The 23,268-nt window shown below is 46.9% G+C and overlaps 1 protein-coding gene across 2 annotated transcripts in view; it reads left to right on the top strand.

Annotated features, from left to right (window-relative positions):
• SLC6A11 (solute carrier family 6 member 11) overlaps positions 1–22,343 on the top strand; it is a 132,195-nt gene extending 109,852 nt beyond the window's left edge. For both annotated transcript variants that reach the window (XM_058725995.1, XM_058725994.1), the window contains 6 exons: positions 8,814–8,926; positions 11,987–12,124; positions 16,102–16,204; positions 17,060–17,160; positions 17,947–18,117; positions 22,094–22,343. In XM_058725995.1, coding sequence (XP_058581978.1) covers positions 8,814–8,926; positions 11,987–12,124; positions 16,102–16,204; positions 17,060–17,160; positions 17,947–18,117; positions 22,094–22,246 — 779 coding nt within the window. In that variant the 3' untranslated portion in view covers positions 22,247–22,343. The remainder of the gene's footprint in view (positions 1–8,813; positions 8,927–11,986; positions 12,125–16,101; positions 16,205–17,059; positions 17,161–17,946; positions 18,118–22,093) is intronic.
• Positions 22,344–23,268: the final 925 nt, after the last annotated feature.

The raw sequence follows: 23,268 nt of genomic DNA, 5'->3' as shown, positions 1-23,268 counted from the left end.
GGACTATGAGAGCTGTATAGCTACTTGTATCCTAATTTCCTTCCCGAACAAGAAAAAAAAACAAGAAGGGAAAATATATTTTATACAAAACCATGCCCCTGCATAACTCAAAGACAGAAAATATTAAAGCTACAGATAACCGTAACAAAAAGAAAAAGTACCAATCTCAGTGCATAATCCCTTCTGCTACCACCTGCACCCTCACAGCTGGTAAGGCTTTGTGATGAACAAAAGCAAACTGAGAAAAACTATGGGGGAAACAGAAGACAGGCTGGTGAAGGGACCTAAGAGTGATTTGGAGCAATCCCCAGAAAGATTGAATTCACTGTAAGTCTGAAAAACCTGGAAAAGATCCAGACAGATCCCTGAGCAGGGACAACAGAGAAGGGATTCAATGTGTAATTCAAGGAACAGGGGCCATTTAAAGGAACCAGGTCAATTTAAAGGAGACACCACTTGAAACACAGAACTTCTGGGAGAGAAAAAGGCAAAAAGAAAAGGAGAAGCACCCTTTGACGATTCGATGGTGAAGGGAAAACCAAAAAAAGGAGATAAAATAAAGTCCTGAAAAACCAAAGAGAACCATTAAATCAGGGTGTGGGAAGGGGAGATCACCCTTCCCCACCCTCAAAACAAAAAGCTGCTAAAGTACCTGGACTTTGCCATACTGACAAAAGAGGGCACTATTAAGTTGGGAATATTATAAAATACCCACAAACATGAACATGAGAAAAGTCAAGTCCATACAGAGCTACTGCAGAAAATCAGGAATAGAAACTCCCCACATATCAATGACCATGAAACCAACCATGACATAGAGGAAAATTGTAAGTCAGCACTCCAGACAGAATTAAATATATCCAAAGAAGCATCTGAGGATGTGAAAAAAACAAACAAAAACCTTGAACCTGGAATTTTAAAACTACCAGATAGGAGAAGAGGGCACAGGAATGAATGAAGAGAAAGTTAATTGAACTCAGGGGGGAAGAAATGAGAAAAAAGATAAGGCCAAGTTATCTCAGAAATGAAGAATAAATTACAAATGTCCACTGGAGAATGGTCTCAATAAAGGGGCATTTTATTATTTTTTATTAAAATTTTTTAAGTGTTTATTTATTTTTGAGAGACAGAGACAGAGACAAAGTGTGAGTGGGCGACGGGCAGAGAGGGTGGGAGACACAGAATCCGAAGCAGGCTCCAGGCTCCGAGCCACCAGCACAGAACCTGACGCGGGGCTCGAACTCACAAACCGCAAGATCATGACCTGAGCTGAAGTCAGATGCTTAACCGACTGAGCCACTCAGGCGAATAAAGGGACATTTTAAAAAGGAAGGAAAACAACCAGATGAATGAAAATGACATAAAGAAGTAAAAACGATCCCACCAAAAACTAGAAATGGAAGACCAGCAGAGAAGAAGATATTCACATTATAGGGTCCCTGAAGAAGAAAAATAAAACAATGGAACAGCGATAATATTTAAAACTATAATCCAAGAAGACTCTTCAGAAACAGAAAAAGAGCTCAATCTACACATTGAAAGGACTTCTCAGGTACTAATGAAAATTAACCCAGGTTGATCAACTCCAAGACATTCTGGTAAAGATATTAGCTTTCAAAGATAAAGATAAGATCCTCAAGGCTTCCAGGCAAAAAAGATTAAATAACTTAAAAGGGCAAAAGACTTAGACTGGTATCATAGTTTTCAAAACCAACATACAAAGAAAGGCAACTATGAAACAGTATCTTTTTTTTTTTTAATTTACAAAAAGAAGTGTGAATCAAGGCTATGGAAAATGTTGAGGTTATAGGAAAACCATATTAAGCAGAACTTTGAGACTTCTACACTCATAAGTCCTTTGGAGGAATCTACTATGGGGTGAGCTTCATCCAACCCAGGAATAACTAGGAAAACTTAGAAAAATGGCTGATGGTAAGCATTCAAAAATATGTAAGTACACATCTAAGACCAAAACGAAGGTAGGGAAGAAGATAGATGAGTAATATAGAAATATGCTGTGTACTGTTAACAGAGTTGAAATCATCAACCTAAAAGATGGAGAGAGAAGGCAAAAGGAAAACAGAAAAGCTCATTGTTGTGTAGACCATAAATGGTGTCAAATGATATGGGGGGGGGGAGGGTGGGGGCAGACCTGGAAAGCCAGGCAGTAAAGGTTTAAATAAAATTATAAGGGTCTAAGGGCATTTTTAAAAGATGTAATAAGTATAAAGATAACCACTAGAACAAAAACATAAACCTTCCTAAATACCAAAAAACATTTATAAATAAAAGAACAAAGAATACATGACTCCTAGAGAAACATAACAAATATTTAAAAATACACATAACCACCAAGTATTTTGTCAAAATTAAGACTGATCATATCAATAAATGTGAGTAGCCTTAATTCATCCATTCATTAAAAGAAAAAGACTTTCGGGGCACCTGGGTGGCTCAGTCAGTTAGGCGTCTGACTTTGGCTCAGGTCATGCTATCACAGCTTGTGGGTTCAAGCCCCATTTTGGGCTCTGTGCTGACAGCTTAGAGCCTGGAGCCTGCTTTGGATTCTGTGTCTCTCCCTCTTTTTCTGCCCCTCCCTTCTCTCTCTCTCTCTCTCTCAGAAAAATAAACATTAAAAAAGAAAAGAAAAAGATTTTCAATTTGGCTCACAAAACATGACCTATATATATGCTGTATATAAGAGATATATAAGATATATCTCTTATATAAGATATATAAGAGATACACCTAAAACAAAGTGATTCATAAAAGCTAAAAATAAGGGAATAGACAATGACAGCAATATCAGGGAAAGTAGAATTCAAGCCCCAAAGCACTAAGCATTACAAAGGACATTTTTTAAATGGTAAAAACTATAATTCATAATAAAGATACAGCACACATAAAAATATATGCACCAAATAATACAGCAGTAACCTTTATGAAGCAAAACTGCAGGAGGTACAAGGAGACACAGATAGAAATAAACTGATAATAAGAGAAAACTATACTAAAAACACATTGATAAAAGTGAAAGAATGAAAATTAATTACATTAAGAAGAACAACAGCAAAGTGAACTAAAAGCACAGGAAAGGAAATAATAAAGATAAAAGCAGGAAGGAGTGAAATAATTATAGGTAGATAATTACAAACAGTAGGTCTAATTAAAATTCTGGGTTTTTAAAAATATACAAGTTACCAAACGGCCAAGAATAAAAGAACTTACCAAGAGCGAAATAAGAAATGATAAAGGGGAAATAACCATTGAAGTGGAAAACATTTATATGGTAAGCAGAATAAGTCAGAGAAAGATAAATATATGATTTCACTCATTGGTGGAATTTAAGAAGCAAAACAGATGAACATAGGGGAAAGGAAGGAAAAATAAGGTAAAAAGAGAGAGGGAGGTAAACCATAAGGGGACTCTTCAATACAGAGAACACATCTGAGTTGCTGGAGGAGAGGTGTGTTGGGGGGGATGGGCTAAATGGGTGATGGACATTAAGGAAGGCACTTGTTGGGATGAGCCCTATATGTAAGTGATGAATCAGTAAATTCTACTCCTGAAATCATTATTACACTATATGTTAACTAACTTGGATTTAAATAAAATTTAAAAATTAAAAAAAAAAATCACAAGAGCCTGCTTTGTAGTCTTCTCAACACATAAATTTGAAAAATTAGATAAAATGAATATTTTCCTGGGAAAAAACAGATTGCCACAATTGACCACATTTGATTTAGAAAACCTAAGCCAATTTCCATAGAAGGAAAAAAGTTATTGAGTAACTACCCTACCAACAAAACAAAACAAAACAAAACAAAACAAAACAAAACAAAAAGCAACACTAGGCCCAGATGGCTTCTCAGATAATTCTATCAAACCTTCAAGTATCCAGGGCACCTGGTTGGCTCAGTTGGTTAAGTGTCCGACTGTTGATTTTGGTTCAGGTCATGATCTCACAGTTCATGAGATCAAGCCCCATGTAAGGCTCTGTGCTGACAGTGCAGGGACTGCTTGGAGTTCTCTCTTTCTCCCTTCCTTTCTTCCCCTCCCCCACTCACACTCCCCCCTCCCTCTCTGTCTCTAAATAAATAAACACAACAACAACAAAAACTTCAAGTACCAGATAATCCCAGTGCTCTATAAATTATTCCAGAGGGAAAGGAAAGGAACATTTATATGAAGCATGAGTAACATTGATACCTACACCAAATAGACAATGCAAAGAAACAAAATATCACTCATGCATAGTGATGTAAAAATAGTAAATACAATATTAGCAAATCCAAATCCAAACCATTAGAATCCAAAATCACATTAAAAAAGGTAATATACCTAAACAATAAAAAAATGTAAAAAAATAAATAAATAAAGCAGGGGCGCCTGGGTGGCTCAGTCGGTTGGGTAGCCAACTACAGCTCAGATCATGATCTCGCAGTTTGTGAGGTCGAGCCCTGCATTGGGCTCTGTCCTAAGAGCTCAGAGCCTGGAGCCTGCTTCTGATTCTGTGGCTCCCTCTCTCTCTGCCCCTTCCCTGCTTGTTCGCTCTCTTTCTTTCTCTCAAAAATAATAATTAAAAAAAATTTTTAAAAAAAGAAGGTAATCCAAGTAGGATTTACTCCAGGAATAATGCAAGGTTGGTGTAATGCTAGGAAATCCAGTAATATCATACATCCTATTAATAGCCCAAATGAAATAAATTATAAAATTATCTTCATATATACTAAAAAAGTCTTTGAAAAAATACAATAGTCATTCACAATATAAAAATAATCAAGTAAATGGAAATTTATGAGTATTTTTTAAAGGATAGGGGCGCCTGGGTGGCGCAGTCGGTTAAGCGTCCGACTTCAGCCAGGTCACGATCTCGCGGTCCGTGAGTTCGAGCCCCGCGTCAGGCTCTGGGCCGATGGCTCGGAGCCTGGAGCCTGTTTCCGATTCTGTGTCTCCCTCTCTCTCTGCCCCTCCCCCGTTCATGCTCTGTCTCTCTCTGTCCCAAAAATAAAAATAAAAAAAAAAAAAAAAAAAAAAAACGTTGAAAAAAAAAAATAAAGGATAAATGTGTGTGTAAGTTTAAAAAGCAAATATACCTACCCATTGTATAAGAAAGAAGGAGATGTAAGAAAGTATGTCTGCTCATTTGTGCAAAAGAAATATGGAAAGGATAAACTAAAAAATGAAGAGAATGGTTACCTATAGGGCATGAGTGGACAAGGAATAGAAAGAAGGGTGGAATTAAGTAAAGATGAAAAGGAAAAAATACTTCTTAGTATATTTCTATTAGTTCTGACTCTTAGAGAACCACAGTGACAGTAACATTTCACATAGCACCCAAAATAAACAGTTCCTTTTTTTGAGTGGAATTAAAATGGAATACAAACAGTAAAAAATGAACCTAACTGCATTACAAATAAAAAAAATGTAACCATACTGAAGAGAATGGGAAAGAAAAGACCAAATCTAAGTAAATTTCTGGACACAGTATTTTGACTGGACACTATAAGGCTAAAAACAAAAATCACTGTACTGTTCTCTTGTTAGTACAGGAGTGCGGGTTTGCAATTCTGTAACTATTGTACGTGTATGTGGGGACTGAACAAACAAGTCAATAGGGATCATTAGAGACAGAATTTTCACTGAGGAAGAAGTTACACATAAAGAATATGGAGAAGCTATAGTGATCTGTATTAGAATTGGAGGTATCAGGATGGACTCGTGGGTTTAAAATATATGCAGTTAGATATAGAAACATATGTGTGTGTGTGTGTGTATGTGTAGATAGACATACATATGTCTCCTAGCTTTGTGTGCTGAGAGGGCCTGCAAGAAATGATATTCCAGTAGCAACGAACATACCCAGAAGCCGGATCTTGATTTCTTTTTTTTTTTTTTTTTTTTTTCAACTTTTTTTTTTTTTTTTTTTTTTTTGGGACAGAGAGACAGAGCATGAACGGGGGAGGGGCAGAGAGAGAGGGAGACACAGAATCGGAAACAGGCTCCAGGCTCTGAGCCATCAGCCCAGAGCCTGACGCGGGGCTCGAACTCACGGACCGCGAGATCGTGACCCGGCTGAAGTCGGACGCTTAACCGATAGCGCCACCCAGGCGCCCCCGGATCTTGATTTCTGAACACCATTTTTCAATTAAAGGAACTCAGGCTTTTTGGAGAAACAGTTGATTCTAGTGCTGGAGCAACACATGATAAGCTGAAACATTTAGTAGTGCCAGAAAGTAAGGAAGTACTCAGAAAAAGGACGGAGGCATGTCATAAGGACACAGGAACCAAACTGAAGAAGCTAATAATGATAGTATTGGATTGTAATCTGTAGAATAAACTGAATACCCGGGAGTCCACATTGAAATAAATAAAAATTGAATTAAATGAGTGTGAAGGAACAGTTTTTCTTAGAGAAGAATTCTAATTGATAAATGTAGAAGGAATGAAGAAAAGAAACCCACTAGGCAAACCTCAAAGGAGTTATTGTTGCAAGCAAGATCTACCAATGGATACTAAAATCAGTGGGTAAAAGTTCTACTTGAAACAGGATAGTTTCATAATCTCAAAGTATCCTCACCAAGATATTTATCAGTTATAAAGGGAAACACAGTAACTTTACACTGGAGAAAACTGGCATTCACCAACCTAACCAAGTAATCAGGGTAAACATTACCAGTACTAAAGTTTACAGATATCATGTGCCCCTTTAACCTGATGCACTGAGAAGGACACAGCATCACTTCTGTGATGTTCTTGCCAAAAAAATAAAAAAAAAATGCATAACCTTAAAAAAATTGTATAACCTCTGTTTAATGAGAAAACATCAGACAAACCCATACAGAGGAACATTTCACAAAAGAATAACCAGTACTCGTTGAAATGTCAAGGTCATGAAAGAGAAGATTGGGAAACTATTGCAAATTTGGAGGAGAGTAAAGAAATACAATCATGAAGTATGGTGTGGAATCCTGAATTAGATACTAGAATAGGAAAAAAGGACATGAGAAAAACTGGTAGATAAAAAAAAAAGGTCTGTGGTTATTGCACAAATGTTAATTTCCTAGCCATTAAATATTGAATGCTTGCCCCTAAAATCAGAAATAAAGCAAGGCTGTATGCTGTTTCTGCTTTTATGCCATATGGTACTAGAATTTCTAGACAGTGCAATAAAGCAAGAAAAATAAATAAAAATAATTAAGATTGGAAAGGAAGGATCAAAATTGTATTTACTCATAAACAGCATGATTGACCACATAGAAAATTGTAAGAAAGTCACACACAAAAAATTAATAAGTGAACTTAGTATTGCCATGGGATAAAAGGACAATAAACAAAAACCTATTGTATTTTTAATATGCTAGCAACAAACAAGTGGAAATTTTAAAACTTCTGTTCTTCACAAGATACCATTAAGAAAATGACAAGGCAAGCCACAGAGTAGGAGGAAATATTAATCGTCCTTCTCTGATAAAGGATTTATATCCCAAATATATCAGGAATTCTCACAACTCAAGAAAAGGGAGACAACCCAGTAAAAAAAAATGGGCAAAATCAACAAGGACTTCACAAAAGAAGGCGTTTGAGCAGACAACAAAGCTATGTGAAGATACTCCACATCTGATAACATCAGGTGTTGCTAAGGTTGTGGAGCCACTGGAACCGTCCAATATTACTGGTAGAAATATAAAATGACAGCTACTTTGGAAATCTGTTTGGCATTTCTTAGAAAGTTAAAGATATGTTACCATATGACCCAGCAATTCCACTCCTAAATAGGATGGGCAAAGCTAATATAAGGTGGAAAAAAAATCAGATCAATGGTTGCCTGGAGCTAAGACAGAGAATGGGGATAGAGAGACCACAGAGGGGCCCAATGGGGCAATAGAAATGTTCCCCATCTTGAATGCAGTTATCTGGGTATATACACTTCACAACTCACTGAAGTTGTACAATTAAAATGAGTGCTTATTATAGGTAAATTAGACTTTAATAATGTTGCTTTTAAGAACAAATATAATAATCAGTTAGTGTTTACTGAGTATTTATTTTAAGTGCTTTCCATATTCTGCATCATCTTATTGAATTTTCAAAACCATTTCGTTAGGTAGGACTTTATCATCCCCATTTTTCAGCTGAGGAGACAGATACAGATCACAATAAAGAATAAGCATTTGAACCCAGGCCGTCTGCCTGTAGAACCTGTGCCCTTGACCACTGTGCTACAGGGCTAGAATATCAGGTATCTCTCCCTCGATATTAATAAAGTTCATCCTCAGGACGTGCTAACCAAGCTCTTTATTTGGAGCAGCCAAAATAAGTGAGTATAGACACAGGAAATGAAGGGAAGAAGCAAAGGAAGGGGCAGCCTGGGGTAGGCTATTCCTGCTACCCATTTGGAATCACCTGGTGCCTGGTCCTTGCCCCACCCTAGACTGACCCAGTTAGAATCTGTGAGGTGGGCCTGAGAACCCGCATTTTAATAAGCCACCATCCCCACGTCTGCCCCAGTGAGAACAGCAGAGACAGGTCTATGCAGGGGAAAGTCTGTGTGTCAGACCAGCCTGGGTTTGAATCCTGACCCCTGCTGACCCTTGCGTACCTTTCTATGCCTCAGCTTGCTCATCCCTGCAATGGGCATCAAAATAGTACCAACAGCTTAGGAGGGTGGCTGGGAAATTTACCTGATTTGAGGGAGAATGAGGCATAGTACCCAGCACAAAGGGGGCACTCAATATATGATGGATTCAAATAACAACTGAATGAGGGACCAAGCTCCACCTAGCACCTTTCTCTCTCTCCTTCCTCTCTAGGCCCCGGCCTGGCCTTTATTGCTTACCCCAAGGCTGTCACCATGATGCCTCTCTCCCCACTGTGGGCTGCCTTGTTCTTCATGATGCTGATATTCTTGGGCCTGGACAGCCAGGTAAGGGGGAGAACCCAGGCTGGGAGGGCAGGGAGGCCAGACACTGCACTTGGGAGCAGCTCAGGGGCCTGATTGCCACCTCTGGGTACTGCTTGTCAGGGCCCTGCTTGCTGTCCCCATGTGGTCTCCTCTCAGCACCCCCTTCCAGGCGATATCCTTGGTCACCCCCAGATGCACCTGTATGGGTCCCTCCACGTCTTCCCAAACATACTTTCCCTTACCCAGAATTCCCAACTCCCAATAAAAAAAATTTTTTAAATTGTTAAATACTTCCATTTGGTGAAAATATTTCTGCCTAGTAGCACCACTTAGCAAGTGGGAAGAAATTCTCAGAGAGAGGCTTATAGTTAATGGCATATCTGAGGGCTCTGTCCCAGTCAAATCGTGGGGGACACAGGAACACAGAAAAGTACCTTCTTCCTTCCTTCTTCTCGGTGTTACGGCCCCCCAAGGCATTCCAGGATGCCACAAGGGTCCTCAGTACCACCACCAGCTCCCACTCACCCCACATCCCACCCATCTGCTCTCTTCTCATTGTTGCTAATAGGGCTCCCCCCACCCACCCTGCACTTGGCAGCCTGCCTTCCTCAGGGAAGGGTGTATAGTTAGAACTAGCAATTTATCTGTGCACGTTTTCCGTTTTCTCCTCACAAAGGCATGCATTTAATCTCACCCTGTAAAACTCACCCCAGCCTGCACTCCCAGCCCTTCTCCAGTCCCCTCCTCGGCTTTTCAGCCAGACCCCCATGGCCTCCAGTCACTCTCCACTCGACAAAATCCACCCTTTTGCCTGCTGTTCCAGCACAGCGGGCTTTCCTGTGAGCCCCAGTGAACATCTTCTACCCAAGGCTGGAGGCTGTGCTGTCAGCCTCTGCGGCAAGGTGCTACGCCCCACCCATGACCTTGTGCAAGTCACTTAGCACCCAGACCTCATGGCCGGTGTGTCTGTCAACCCAGCCAAGTCCGATCTCCTCCCCGGATGATTTCTCAGAAACTGCAAAGCTGAGCTGCTGAAGCACCGGGTGTTCCTGCTGATAATCTTCCCTTCTATTGTTGAGGGCCGAGGCCTCGGGAGGGATTGGCAGCTTGTGCGTGACAGTGACTGTCCTGCAGTGGGGGGTGGGGGACGGGGGCCTCAGCTCTGTGAGTCCCTGGGGGTATTGAGCGGAGCCAGCACTTGGGCTGAGACACTGTGCTAGCAAGGGAGACCCGGGGGCCCAGCGGGCAGGTGGTGATCTGCTCACCCCCGTGTGTGCTGTGCTATGCTGGGACCACATCCTCTGTTCTTTGTCACAATAACCACATGGACCGAGGGCGCTTGTGTCATCCCCATTTTGCAGATGAAGAAACTGAGGCCGTGTGACCAGCTGGGACATGCACCCAGGTTTTTGTGCCTCTTAGCTACCGCATGCTCTGATGTCTCTTCAGTTTGGGTCCTGGATAAACAGCCTTCCCTGAATTGCATCTCCTTCCTTCCCTGGGGACCCCGGAGAAAGGATGAGTGCAGCCAGCCTTACTGTAGAGACAGGGTAGCCTGGAGGCTAGGAGCCTGGGCTTTGGGGTCAAACAGCGCTGGGTGTGAGTCCCAGCTCCATGACTTTCACTAGTTGTGTTCCTCGGGCTAGTCACTTCACCTCTCTGTGCTTCAGTCCCCTGCACAGTGAAGTTGGAAATACCTTTTCTGAGGGGATAGAAACGAAAAGTAGAAAGGATATGGGGCCAAGAAATGGCCCCAGGGAAGGGGGTATCTCAACATGGTGACCAGTAAAAGAATTATTTACTCTTTTTGCTGCCCTCCCTCTTGGCAGTCCAGCACAGTGGTTAAAGCCCAGTCTGTAGAACAAGATTGCCTGCTTCCTACCTAGGCTGTATCACTGAATACCTCTGTGACCTCAGGCAGGTGGCCTACCCCCTATGCTTACACATCCTCACTTATGAAACAGGGATAATAATAGTACCATAAAGATTAAATAAATTAGTATCTGTTAAATGCTTAGAATAGAGCCTGGCTCACCATAAGTACCATGCATTTGCCATTATTTATTATTATTATGAATTTATCATCCTTTTCTGAGGCCTTTCCTCTGTGGCACTGGAAAGAGATGAAAATCCAGGGTCCCACCTTGTAAGGGGACAGATATAAGCAAGCACGGGACCCATGAGGTGAAGCAGAGGTGGCGGGGCTGGGGTAGAGGAGAGGAAAGGTCTGTTCTGCCCAAGTTGGGGGCAAGAAGGAGCAGTCAGGAAAAGGCTTATGCAGGAGATCTGCCCATGGTCTGGAAGAACCCAGGGAGGAGGGTGACTGTGTGTTGGGATATTTGGGCTGGGTGTTGATGGTTGAGTAGGAATAGAAGTGACACCGTGCGTCTGGCCCTGTCTCAGCATGGTGGGATACAGACAGGGGCTCAAGTTGTGTTGTCTGGAGCCTGCCCGGTCTGGCCGGGCCCAGAGTCTCCCACAGCACAAACACAAGAGCTGGGTGTTGGCTCGCCTCTGATTGCTCTCCATGCATCAGAGGGGTGCTTGCCCAGCAGAAGCAAAGGACAGGGGAACTGTCACAGTCCTAGAGAATGAGGAAATCAAGCTCTGCCTGCAGACACTGACCAGAGCCTGCCACTACCAAAGCACTCACTCTCAGGATAGGTACAGAGACGCCTATCTTGCCTCCCAGACAGCGTCTCACTTAAGTAGTCGACCCCAGAACAGGGCCCAGCACGTAGACTCCTGATAGGAAATATGGGGGAGAAGGAGTACTAGCTTTGGAGTCAGAGACCCCAGTTCAAGTCCTGACTCTGCCGCTTCCTTGCTGAGTGACCTTGGGCAGGTTACTTCCCCTCTCGGAGTTTCAGGGTCCCCATCTGTTCCATGCCCTTGCTGAAGTTCTATTAAGTGCTGGGATTGTTGTTATTCTCAGGCCCTCTGTCAGTGTGAGTGTGGGAAGGAAGGTAAGGCCAGCGGGCGAGAAGCCCAGGGGTTAGACGTGTTGCACTTGTCCAGAGTCAGGGCCACTGAGAACCGGCTTTCTCCTGGACTTGACACCATCCTCTCTGCCCCATCCAGTTTGTGTGCGTGGAAAGCCTCGTGACCGCTGTGGTGGACATGTACCCCAAGGTCTTTCGGAGGGGCTACCGGCGGGAGCTGCTCATCCTGGCTCTATCAGTCGTCTCCTATTTCCTGGGCCTTGTGATGCTAACGGAGGTGAGCCATGTGGACGCAAGTAAGCAATGTGAACACGGTAACGTGACGGTGAAGTGCCTGGGCTCTGGCTTAGGCAGGTCTGAGGTCAAAGCCCAGCTCTGGAATTGGCCATATGACCCTGGGCAGGTCTAGTACAGGTCTAGGACTCAGTTTCTTCTCTTTGTAATGGGTTGTTGTGCAAATCATTCGAAGTTCTCCTTGAGCCCCTAGCATAATGTCTTACGCGTGTGAAGGCTCAGCTAAAGGTCACCGTGGTCGCTACCAGACAGGAGTGAAACTCGGAAAGGGAGATACTGGGTTTATCTGTAGTCATGAGCCTCTGGATGCCCGGACCACTCTCACTGTAACTTCTGGGTGAAAGGGACAGTGTTAGCTACGCACCCTTCAACCAGGTACTGCTCTTGGACTAACATTCAGAGCAGGCTTTTCTGGGACATCACTGAGAACAACACACATGAGGATGTATGGCACCTTCAGGCACTGTGTGTCTGAGCCCCAGAACCCCTTATGTATCCCTCTTCTTGCCTCTGCTGGGCCTGTGGGTGAGGAGGGGTTCACCATTAACCCCTCAAATTAAGACTCTCTTGGGGCACCTGGGGGAGGGGGCACCTCGGTTAAACGTTAGACTTCAGCTCAGGTCATGATCTCACGGTTTGTGGGTTTGAGCCCCATGTCGGGCTCTGTGCTGACAGCTCAGAGCCTGGAGCCTGCTTTGGATTCTTTGTCCTCCTCTTTCTCTGCCCCTCCCCAACTCTGTCTCTCTCTCTGTCTCAAAAATAAATAAACATTAAAAAAAAAAAAAAGGCTCATAATACCATGTTTCTCCTGCAACCATCCTGTCCAATACTTTCTCAAGTACCTTGAGGTGGTGACATTAGGTATCTTTTCCCCCATACTCACAATATTAGTTAGTTTAAAAAGAAAAAAACACAGAAAACTGTTGCTGGGAGACAAGAAGAGGTTTTGTAAGAAACGTGGAAAGAGATGAGGGAATTCCAGATCCATCAAAGCGGCTGAGGTGATACTGAGGTCAGTCTGGGGAATCTTCCGCATCCTCTGCTTCTCAGCTCAGAGGCTGCCTCCTGGAAGCCTCCTCTGCTTTCCTTCCTTCAAGCACTTTGTTCCAGGCTCAGCCCAGCCTTTCTCCCACCTTAGAATGACCCCTCCAAGCACCTGTCTCTCCCCTACCAGGCTCTGAGGTCCTTGAAAACAGGAGCTGGCCTTGCCGGGCCGGTGGGCTCTCTTCCCTTGGGGCCTCATAGGGGGCAGGCACTCAGGGCATGGTGGCTGGTGTTATTAGTGTTCCTGGTCATTGTCACATTAATGGAAGTGATAATCAGCTTTGTGCAAATGAATGGTGTGGCATTCTATCTCTCCTCTTCCCACTGGGGAAACCAGCCCTGCAGTGAGCAGGGCTTCATTAAGTGCTGATTCATTACACAAAGTAGAGTCTTTTGTCACCTACGTACAAATTGGGGGGTTAACGTGATGAGTTAAAGGGGGCTGGTGGGGACTGGGCTGCAAGAAGATAAGGCGGGCTGTGGGCGTGGATGTCACTGGCCTGGAGCAGGGGGGCAGAGGACCCTGCTGGACCTCCCGTGCTGGGGGCCCCGGGCCTCCCAGAGCCTGCTTGCCCACCCTTCAACCTGAGGGCGTGGATCTGCCCAGGGGTGCCTCCTAGCCCCCAGGGAGGTGCTGACCATTCATTAGCAGATGCGTGGGCTTCACATGCCGACCTTCTGCCTCCATGCAGGAAGATCCGTGAGTGAGCGCAGCAGGAAGTTCAGATGGCCAAATGGGCCGTGTCCGCCCCAGCCTCCACAGTAATTGCCGGCGAGATCCTCTCCCTTAAGTATATACATTTAAAGTTCGGCTCTGGGGAAGAAATAGGCCACAGATTTCTTGTCTTCCACGAAGGCAGTGTGGTGGAGGGTTAAGAGCACAGGCTGTGCGGCAGTTGGCCTAGGTTGAATCCTCAGCCCAGTGACTGGCTAAAGCCGGATGACTCTGTGCCTTGGTTTCCCCCATGAACACCGAGGACAGCAGTCGTGCCTGCCTCATAATTAATTGCACACGCTGCAAGGACCAACCAGACTGAGACCCGGCATGCAGTTCACTCAGAGCCTGGTGCTTGGAGAGCGCTGCATATGCATGTATGGTGTTCATGGAAGAAGACGCTCAGGAGAGCCCTTGGGAGCGTGGTCTCTGCTTTTAACACAGAAACCCACGTCCACTGCTGGTCGCAGAGGAGCCTCCAGTTGGCTCCTTACTCTCACAGACCTGAATATCCACCACATCCGGCACCGATGGGAGGCCCCAGACCAGATACGGCCCAGAGATCCCCTTTGTTTCACCCCCAATGTGTTTTTAAGAATGTGAAGAGGTTGCCAACTATTCAGGAGAGAAAGATTTCTCAGGAAAGCCTGGATTTCTGGCATCTTCTAGAAAATCTGCATATCTGGCCGCACTCAGACCTGCCTCCCCCAGCGACTCAACCAGACTTGTGTGTGGCCAAATAGCACCAGTCCCCACCACTTCCTGCCAACTGGGCCAACGTCTCTCCCTTGTGTTACCTGTCTGGCCCTGTAGGCACTGAGATGTTGCCCCTGAAGCAGCTGAAGAGATGTGAGGAAATAGTCCCAGCCTGTGTGTGGTCTCACAGGGTAGGAGGAGGCCCTGGGGGTTGTGGGAGCACAGACCAGAAGCTTAATTCCAATTATGTCCCTGTGGCAGACACACAGGAGGCTGTCCAGGCTTTGTCCTGGCCTCTTACCCTCCTGTCCTGGCATTCACAGTGCCTCCCCCAACCAGACCCTCCTTCCCTTTTGGACTTTTATTTCTCCTGCTGTTGGTTCTGTTCCCCTAAGGGCAGTCACGTATTATAAAGATTTTCTGTAAGGATCCCAACCCTTCCCACACCTGTAGCTGGCCTCCCGGCCTCCCTGCCTCCCCCAGCCCAGATGCCATCCTTCCTATTTAGGAACCTTCCCGGATCACCTTGGCCACCTGAGCTTATACCTCCCAGGCCTTTCCCTGAAGTCCATCATCACAGATGTATATACCACAGAGCTGGCCCACGCCAATCCTGCATTCCACAAAGATTGCACACCTAGTCTGTGCCAAGGCCTTGACCAGAAATGGACACAGCTGTGGACAAGCCATTCAGAGTCCCTCCCCCACGGGGCTCTCACTCCACACAATTCAACTTGCAACTATCGGGGACCTACTTCGAGCCAGGCCCTGCGCTGGCAGGAGACAAAACTGGTGTGGGGGCCTCCCCAGCAGAGGCCCAGAGCTAATAGAGCAGCTGATGGGAAAACTTGATTTAAAAACTGTGAATCCAGAAAATGTGCTACAGAGGCTTTCAGGGAGGGCTTCCTAGATGAGGTGACATTTGAGCTGAGCTTTGAAAGAACTTACCAAGCAAAAGGGAACAGCACAGAGGCAGGATGATCCCTTGGTCTGTCGGGGGGAAGCACGTTGAAGTCGGCTGGTAGGAAGGCAGACAAGGCCGAGTGAGAGGGCAGCTGTGACTGTCAGGCTGCCTGAAGCCAAGGGGTAACGTTAAGCTTGGAGGCACATGGTTGGATTTGCGTGTTATAAAGGTCCTGGTGAAAGCTGATGTGCCCAAGGTCTAAAGAGAGGGAGACCTGTGGGGAGGCTGTTAGAGCCATCAGGGAGAGGGGCTGAGGCCACCTCTGGTTTTCCATGTTGTCTTTGGCATGTGGGGAACAGAGACAAGACAAACAATTGCAATCTGAGCACCCCCAGAGGGTGGAATCTTATGGGGTGCCCAGGTGCAGAAGGGATATCGTTTGGGGAGGATAGGGAGAAGCAGTCTGCCCTGGTGGAAGTGACTCCTGGCCGATGGTAGCCCCAGGGCAGAGCAGAGGCCTTTCCGAGGCCAGCTGGCCAACCCTGCTCTCCCATGTGTGTTTGCGTCCCTCTGTCCATGTATCTGTCCTCCTGCTCTGCAGGGTGGCATGTACATCTTCCAGCTCTTCGACTCCTATGCTGCCAGCGGGATGTGCCTTCTCTTTGTGGCCATCTTTGAGTGTATCTGCATCGGCTGGGTGTATGGTGAGTAGAGGCCGGGCCCACCCACACCCCGGCAGCCTGCCGTGGTGCCCAGCATATGGACGCCTGGGGCCCGGGAGGGCTCAGGTTCTCCGTGGCTTGTCTCCATCTGTGTCCACCTCTTCTTCCTTTTCTCAGGGGCTCGGCCTTTCATACTTGTCGAGAGAGTTTCTTACTCTTACACCCCTGCAGCACAGGGAGGGGTTCCAGACTCAGGCACTGTGACCTTGGCCCTGTGCTTCTCTGCCCCTGAGCCTCAATTTTCCCATCTGTAAAATGAAGTAGCCCTCACCATGTCTACAAGTAGGAGATAGTGTGGGCAAAACAACAAGCACAGTACCTGGCCCTCAGTCAGCAGCTGCCTTGTGGTCCTCCTGTTTCCTCCTATATCCTATGAGTGGATGAGGATCTGGACTCATTGGTGATGGACACCCCCACTGGGAGCATAGCTTGGGAACAGGGCCCCCTGTGGGCTGCCCTACTCATTAACAGTCCAGCCAAACAGTCACCTTCAGAGCCCTGCCCCTGCCCCCACACATGTCAGCCAGGCCCAGGGTCTGCCTCTCAAAGGGACCACCTTCTACTTTGCTCCCAGAAATGTTTCCTCTTTACTGTTTCCTGGGCCTCACTGCCCAAGGTCAGTGGTGTTCCCAATATCAGACCAGAATTCCTCCTACTGCAGTATATTCTGAAACCTCACATACATAACATCTTGGTAGCTGTTCAGTGGTAAATAAGGTCCCTGCCATCATTTGTCTGTCTCGGGCTGGGAAAAGCAAACACTTCTAGCCTTCTGTCTGAGTCTTGTACAAAAATTCTCTGGGATGTGTGTGTGGCTGTCTGTTTTATCCTGGACAGGAAGCAATCGCTTCTACGATAACATCGAAGACATGATTGGCTACCGGCCACTATCGCTCATTAAATGGTGCTGGAAGGTTGTGACCCCCGGGATCTGTGCGGTAAGGGCCCTGCCAGAAGCTGCCTCCAGCCCGCCCACCTGCTTTTCCACTCTAGCGCCACAAGCCTGGCCGAGGCTGAAACTGAGGAGGTGATGGCCCCCTGGGTGACCCTCTGTGAATTCAGAGTCCACGGCACCCGACAGCTTTCTAAGTTGGAGTCATGGGGTCAGTTTCTGGGCCCGGCCAGGGAGGGGCCTCCCTGGGATCCCAGCTCTGCCACCAGCTTGCTGGGTGACCACAAGCAAGTCTTCTCCCTTCTCGAAGCCTTGGATTCTATACCCACAAGCTAAGTGTCTGGGGCCTGTCTCCGTGGGGCCCAAGGATTGTACCACGGACAATGTTTAGCTTTGCAGTTAACTGAGAATGCCACAGAATTGAGGGTAGCTCAAAAGTTGGAGCTCATGCTCTGCCCCTCAGGCCAGACCCTGGAGGGGACTTTGTGAATGGATGTTTGATAAAAACTGCAGCCCCGCTGCTCTTTACCAGGTGCTTGGCATGTGAAGCATCTCAGAGCATCTTCACAAACCATCATGGTTTTGAAAGGCAACTTTGAAAGCAACACCAAGAAGTAGCTAGGGAAAAATGAAAATCCCTGATTGGGCAGAGGTGGTGGATGGGGCTCCTGGGGGGGGGAAGGAGCTCCGAGCCCCGAGGAGGCGCTGGGCCCTGTGGGCATCCCTTCCCTGTGCCCGCGGTGCTGGCGATCCTGTGCAGCACCTCCCCTGTCCAAGACCGTCACACAGGCCTGCAGCCGGGCCCCCAGGGACCTCTCCTGTCTCTCCACAGGGCATCTTCATCTTCTTCCTGGTCAAGTACAAGCCTCTCAAGTACAACAACATGTATACCTACCCCACCTGGGGCTACGGAATTGGCTGGCTCATGGCACTCTCGTCCATGCTGTGCATCCCACTCTGGGTCTTCATCAAGGTGTGGAAGACAGAGGGGACGCTGCCTGAGGTGAGACAGCCCCGGGCAGGAGGCCGGCTGGCAAGGGCAGCTCTGAGGGGGGCTGAGGCACATGCGGGGACTGGCTCTGCCTCGGGTGGGCCAAAGAGCAGGAGCAAGTCTATGGGTCTTACCTGAGCAGGGAGTGTGTTAAGAATGAGCCCTCGTGTGTCTCTCAGGGAAGCCACTGCCAGCCCCTCCCTGGCAGGTGTTCATTGTTTCCATTATATCAGGTCATCTATATGAGGCCTTGAGGTTGGGCCAGGTTCTCTGAGTTTCCTCATCTGTAAAATGGGGACAACAACAGTTCCTGACTTACAGAGGATTTTGTAAGGACTTGGTGAGTTCATACAGGGAAAAGCACTCAGACCAGGACCTGGAACAGAAACTGACCCAAGTGGTAGCTTTTACTGTCCTGTTAATTCATGAAGGACCCCATGCCTGGGGCGAAGGGAGGGGGAACACCTATCCCGTGTCATCACCGTGCCAGACTCTGTACGTGCTGTATCTCCTTTAGTCCTCAGAGCAAAGCAGGTGCTGGCCTCATTTTCTGCATTCAATAGGTAGAGAAACTGAAGCTCGGAGAAGTTAAATCGTTCAACCCAAAGTGAGCATCACACAGCCAAAGCTTAGCAAACCAATTTTTTTTAAATTGAGATATGATTGACATATAGCATTAGTTTTAGGTAACAGCATAATTGTCTAACATTTGTATGTATTGTGAAGTGATCACCACAGTTAAGTCTAGTTAACATCTATCACCCCGCAGTTCCAAATGTTTTTCTTGTGGTGAAAACTTTTAAGATCTATTATCTTAGCAACTTTCAAATATATAGTACTGTATTATCAACCATAGTCACCATGTTGTGCATTATGTCTCTATGACTTCTTTATTACGTCTCCATGAAGTTTGTACATGTGGACCCCCTTCACCCATTTCCCCACCCACCCCCACCTCTGGCAACCACCAGCCTGTTCTCTGTATCTTTGAGCTCTGTTAGGTGTTGTTTGTTTGTGTGTTAGGTTTTCGTTTGTTTTTCAGTTTTTGGGTTTTTTTAGGTTCCACATATAAGTGATGCCATATGGTATTTGTCCTCTGATTCATCTCACTTAGCATGATACCCTCAACATCCATCCATGTTGTCACAAACAGGATTTCCCTTTCTATGGCTGGGTAATATTCCAGTGTGTGTGTGTGTGTGTGTGTGTGTGTGTGTGTGTATACACATACACATACATACATATATATGCATGCCACATCTTCTTTATACATTCATCCACGGATGGACAGTTAGGTTGTTTCCATGTCCTGGCTGCTGTAAATAATGCTGCAGTGATCATGGAGGCATACATACCTTTTCAAGTTAGTATTTTCCTTTCCTTCAGATAAATACCAGAAGTGAAATTGCTGGATCATATGGTAGGTTCTATTTTTAACTGTTTGAGGAAACTTCAGAATGCTTTCCATGGTGGAAAACAAATTTTTTAAAAACAATCTTGTTACAGTATGTTTTACATATCCTAAAATTCACATGTCAGGTGTACCATTCAGTGATTTTTGTAGTAACTTTCTGTGTGTGAGAATCATCACCAGGAGTCAGCTTTAAAACCTGTCCACCACCCTAAGAAGACCCCTCATGCCCTTTCACAGTTTTCCCCATTCCCACCCCAGACACCACGCATCTCCCGTCTCTATAGATTTGCCTGCTCGGGACACTTCCTGTCAGCGGCATCACACCATATGTGGTCCCTTGGTGGCAGGCAGAGTTACAAACACACCGTGGTACTCCAGAGCATCCGCTGGCTCTTTACTCTCCTTTCCCACCTGCTGGCACATCAGATGGTTTGAGTCACTTTCTCACTCATTTAGGAAACTGCTACGTGCCAGACGCTGTTCTGTTTACAAACACTGCACCATCGAATTCTCATAGTAGTCCCCTGCGGTGGAGGCTCTTCCTGCCCCCGCTTCGCAGAGGAGAAAGCTGAAGCACAGAGAAGTGAAGCAGCTTGTCCAAGAGCACACAGCCTCAGAGTGACAGAGCAGAAACTCTGAAGTCTGGGCTCCCATTGCCTGAGTTTTGCAGCCTCCTTCATCTGCTAGCCTGGCCACACTCCACTGCCAGCCCCTGTCTCTGCCCCAGTGCCACATGACAGGGATCTCAGGAGTTGACCTTTCTCTCTCCAGGACAAGGCCAAAGGGAAATGGGAGTAGTTGTGTGTGCAGACACCCAAATGCAGCTCAGAGCAGGCTTCAACCAGCCTGCCTGCCCACAGAAGGGCCTAAGCTCCAGAAAAAAGCTCCACATATCCAGCCAGAAGGAGCAAGCCGAGAGGGAAAGCCCCTTTCTCAGACCTGCTCGTGCCCCCAAACAAAGTTTCCTTGGCTCCTGCAGGGAATATAGGTCAAGGGCAGTTGGTGAATTTTGATCTGGAACCAAACCATGTCCGTGGTCCCTGCCGGTCCCTGTCCAAACTTCTGTGGCCTTTGGTATTCAGGAATGCTCTATGTCGCCTTACAAATCCTCCAGAGATCAGCTCAGGCCTGGCAAGGAGGGAGGGAGGGAGCGAGGGAGGGCTGGGGAAGGAGAGGCTACTTTCCTGAGCTTCTTCCACGTCCCTAAGCTCACATACCTGCCTCCACAGACAGCAAGGTTCGTTAAAGACAGCAGAACTGGTTTCCAGGCCATCCCTAAAGGTTCTACCAGCTGACAGGAAGGATCTGGAAGGAATAATGGGGTCACTGGTACTTACGCCTCTGAGAACTGCTGTGAGGATAGATATCTGTGCTAGTCTGTGACAAGCTCAACTAAACTGGACCTCATGTTAATCCTAGGAGACAGGTGCCCTTGTTCTCCCCCTTTGACAAATGAGGACACTGAGATGCAGAGAGGTTAAGTTTCTTGCCCCAGTTCAGTGGCAGAGCTGTGATTCAAACCCAAGCGCCTGGCTCTGGAGCCAGTAGTCTTTGCCCCTGTCCTGTGTTAAGAGCTTAGTGCAGTGCCTGGCACACAGGTGTTCAGCACGGGGGAATCAGGCTGCTTATCCCACCTGGACAACGTAGGTTCAGCCTCTTAGGCATGGCAGTGTCTACAAGAGAAGACAGAACCTTGATCATGAAAAAACAGGCCTCCCGAGTCTTTGCGGCTTCCCTGGGGGAAAGGTTTTATGCCCAGCAAGGACATCCCAAATCCTGGTATAGTGTCTTCTCCTGATGGAATGTGTGGGGTACATGTGAAGCTGAGGTGTGGGGCTCCAGGCAGCATTGTGGCAGCAGACGTGTGTCAGGAGTCTGCCTGTGTCCTCTGCTCCCTCACTGGTACAGTCAGGATGAGAGTCATGCCATCTGTGCCCAGCCCAGTGCTGGCCACTTTCCAAGTGGAATGGGGCTGTGGCTGTGACAATGTTCCCACCTTCAAGCATGGCCAGAGGAGCACATGGCACACACCACGTGTTCCCCTGGACAGTGGCAATGTGATCACATCCCTTTTGTGGGAAATATACCCATTTATCCAGCAATCATGTAAACAGCCCTAGAGTGAGCCTTAGCTCCCTCATACAACACCCCTTGGAGGCAAGTACTATTATCCCATTTCACAGAACAGGAAAGTGCAGCTCATAGAGGTTAGATAACTTCCCCAACACAGCTAGTGAGTGGCTGAGCAGAGATTCAAAGCCCAGCTGCTCTTCTCCACCACAGGGAGGGACGAGGCGGTCAGCCCCTGATTACACCCAGTAGGCCAGGTACAAGGCTAAGCACTTGTACAAGCCACCTCCTTACTCCTCATTGTCCCCATTTTCCAGAGGAGGAAACTGAGACCCACGAAGGTCAGTTCATTAGAACAGAGCTCTAAGTGACAGCGCTAAGGCCCAAATCTTGGTCTGATGGCTCTGTGGCCCTGTGGTGTCCACCCATGCAGGTGGGAGAGGCCAAGGCAGGTGCCGGGACCCCGGCAGTCCCTCTCAGACAGCTCTTCTCCTCTCCACGTAGAAATTCCGGAAGTTGACCATCCCCAGCGCTGATCTGAAAATGCGGGGCAAGCTTGGGGGAGGCCCACGGACGGTGACGGTTAATGACTGTGACGCCAAACTCAAGGGCGATGGGACCATTGCAGCCATCACAGAGAAGGAGACACACTTCTGAGCAACACCTCCACCTCGGATGCCTCTCCTTCCTTTCCTCCCCCCACCCCATGTGTGTAAATGAATACCTGAAACATGTATTTCACCTAATAATAGAGGCTTGCTCGTTTTGCACAGGATTTATTAACAAGTTAATTTTAAGGTGGCCGTGTACACTCTGGAAAGTCCCATTCCCCTCCTTGCCCCCAGTTATCATGTAAGTAACATTACAAAGAGATAATACTGTACAGGGACTAGCAGAATCTTCTGTGCTAGGATGGTGTTAACCAATGTTTTCTAGGGGGTAGGGAGAAGTTGTATCATATGGTCAAACTTTTATACTTGGGCTGTGGGGCAGGTGGGGTGGGAGTGATGCCTGTTCTCCGTCAGCCTTTTAGCTGACCAGACCGCATCCCACGCTCGTCCCTGATGAGCTGCCTGTCCTCCATGCCCCCAGGAAGCCTTTGCCTTCAAATCCTGTCCTTGCCATCCCCAATCCCTTAGTAGTGGGTTTGCAGACAGCAAGGCTATGTCAGAGGAGAGAAAGTCCCACCAGACTCAGGACTCCTGGGTTATAGCCCACCCCCAACCTCACCTCCGCCCTGATCCCTCTGAGTGACCTTGGGCGCTCCCATCACCTCCCTGGGCCTCAGTTTCCCCACTTCTCAAATGGGGAGGGCTGTATCAGGTGATCTCTGAGGTCCTTCCTGGCCCTGCCACATCTCTTGGGGATTCTCTCGGTGTGCCTCACTGGCTGGCAGGCCTGACCTTGATCTTGGATTATTCTTTTTTTTTTTTTTTTTAAATTTTTTTTTCAACGCTTTTTATTTATTTTTGGGACAGAGAGAGACAGAACATGAACGGGGGAGGGGCAGAGAGAGAGGGAGACACAGAATCAGAAACAGGCTCCAGGCTCCGAGCCATCAGCCCAGAGCCTGACGCGGGGCTCGAACTCACGGGCCGCGAGATCGTGACCTGGCTGAAGTCGGACGCTTAACCGACTGCGCCACCCAGGCGCCCCTGATCTTGGATTATTCTGAAGAC

The sequence above is a fragment of the Neofelis nebulosa genome, chromosome 4, assembly GCF_028018385.1.
Source record: "Neofelis nebulosa isolate mNeoNeb1 chromosome 4, mNeoNeb1.pri, whole genome shotgun sequence".
NCBI classification, from domain to species: domain Eukaryota; kingdom Metazoa; phylum Chordata; class Mammalia; order Carnivora; family Felidae; genus Neofelis; species Neofelis nebulosa.
This window is presented reverse-complemented; position numbering and strand designations above follow the sequence as displayed.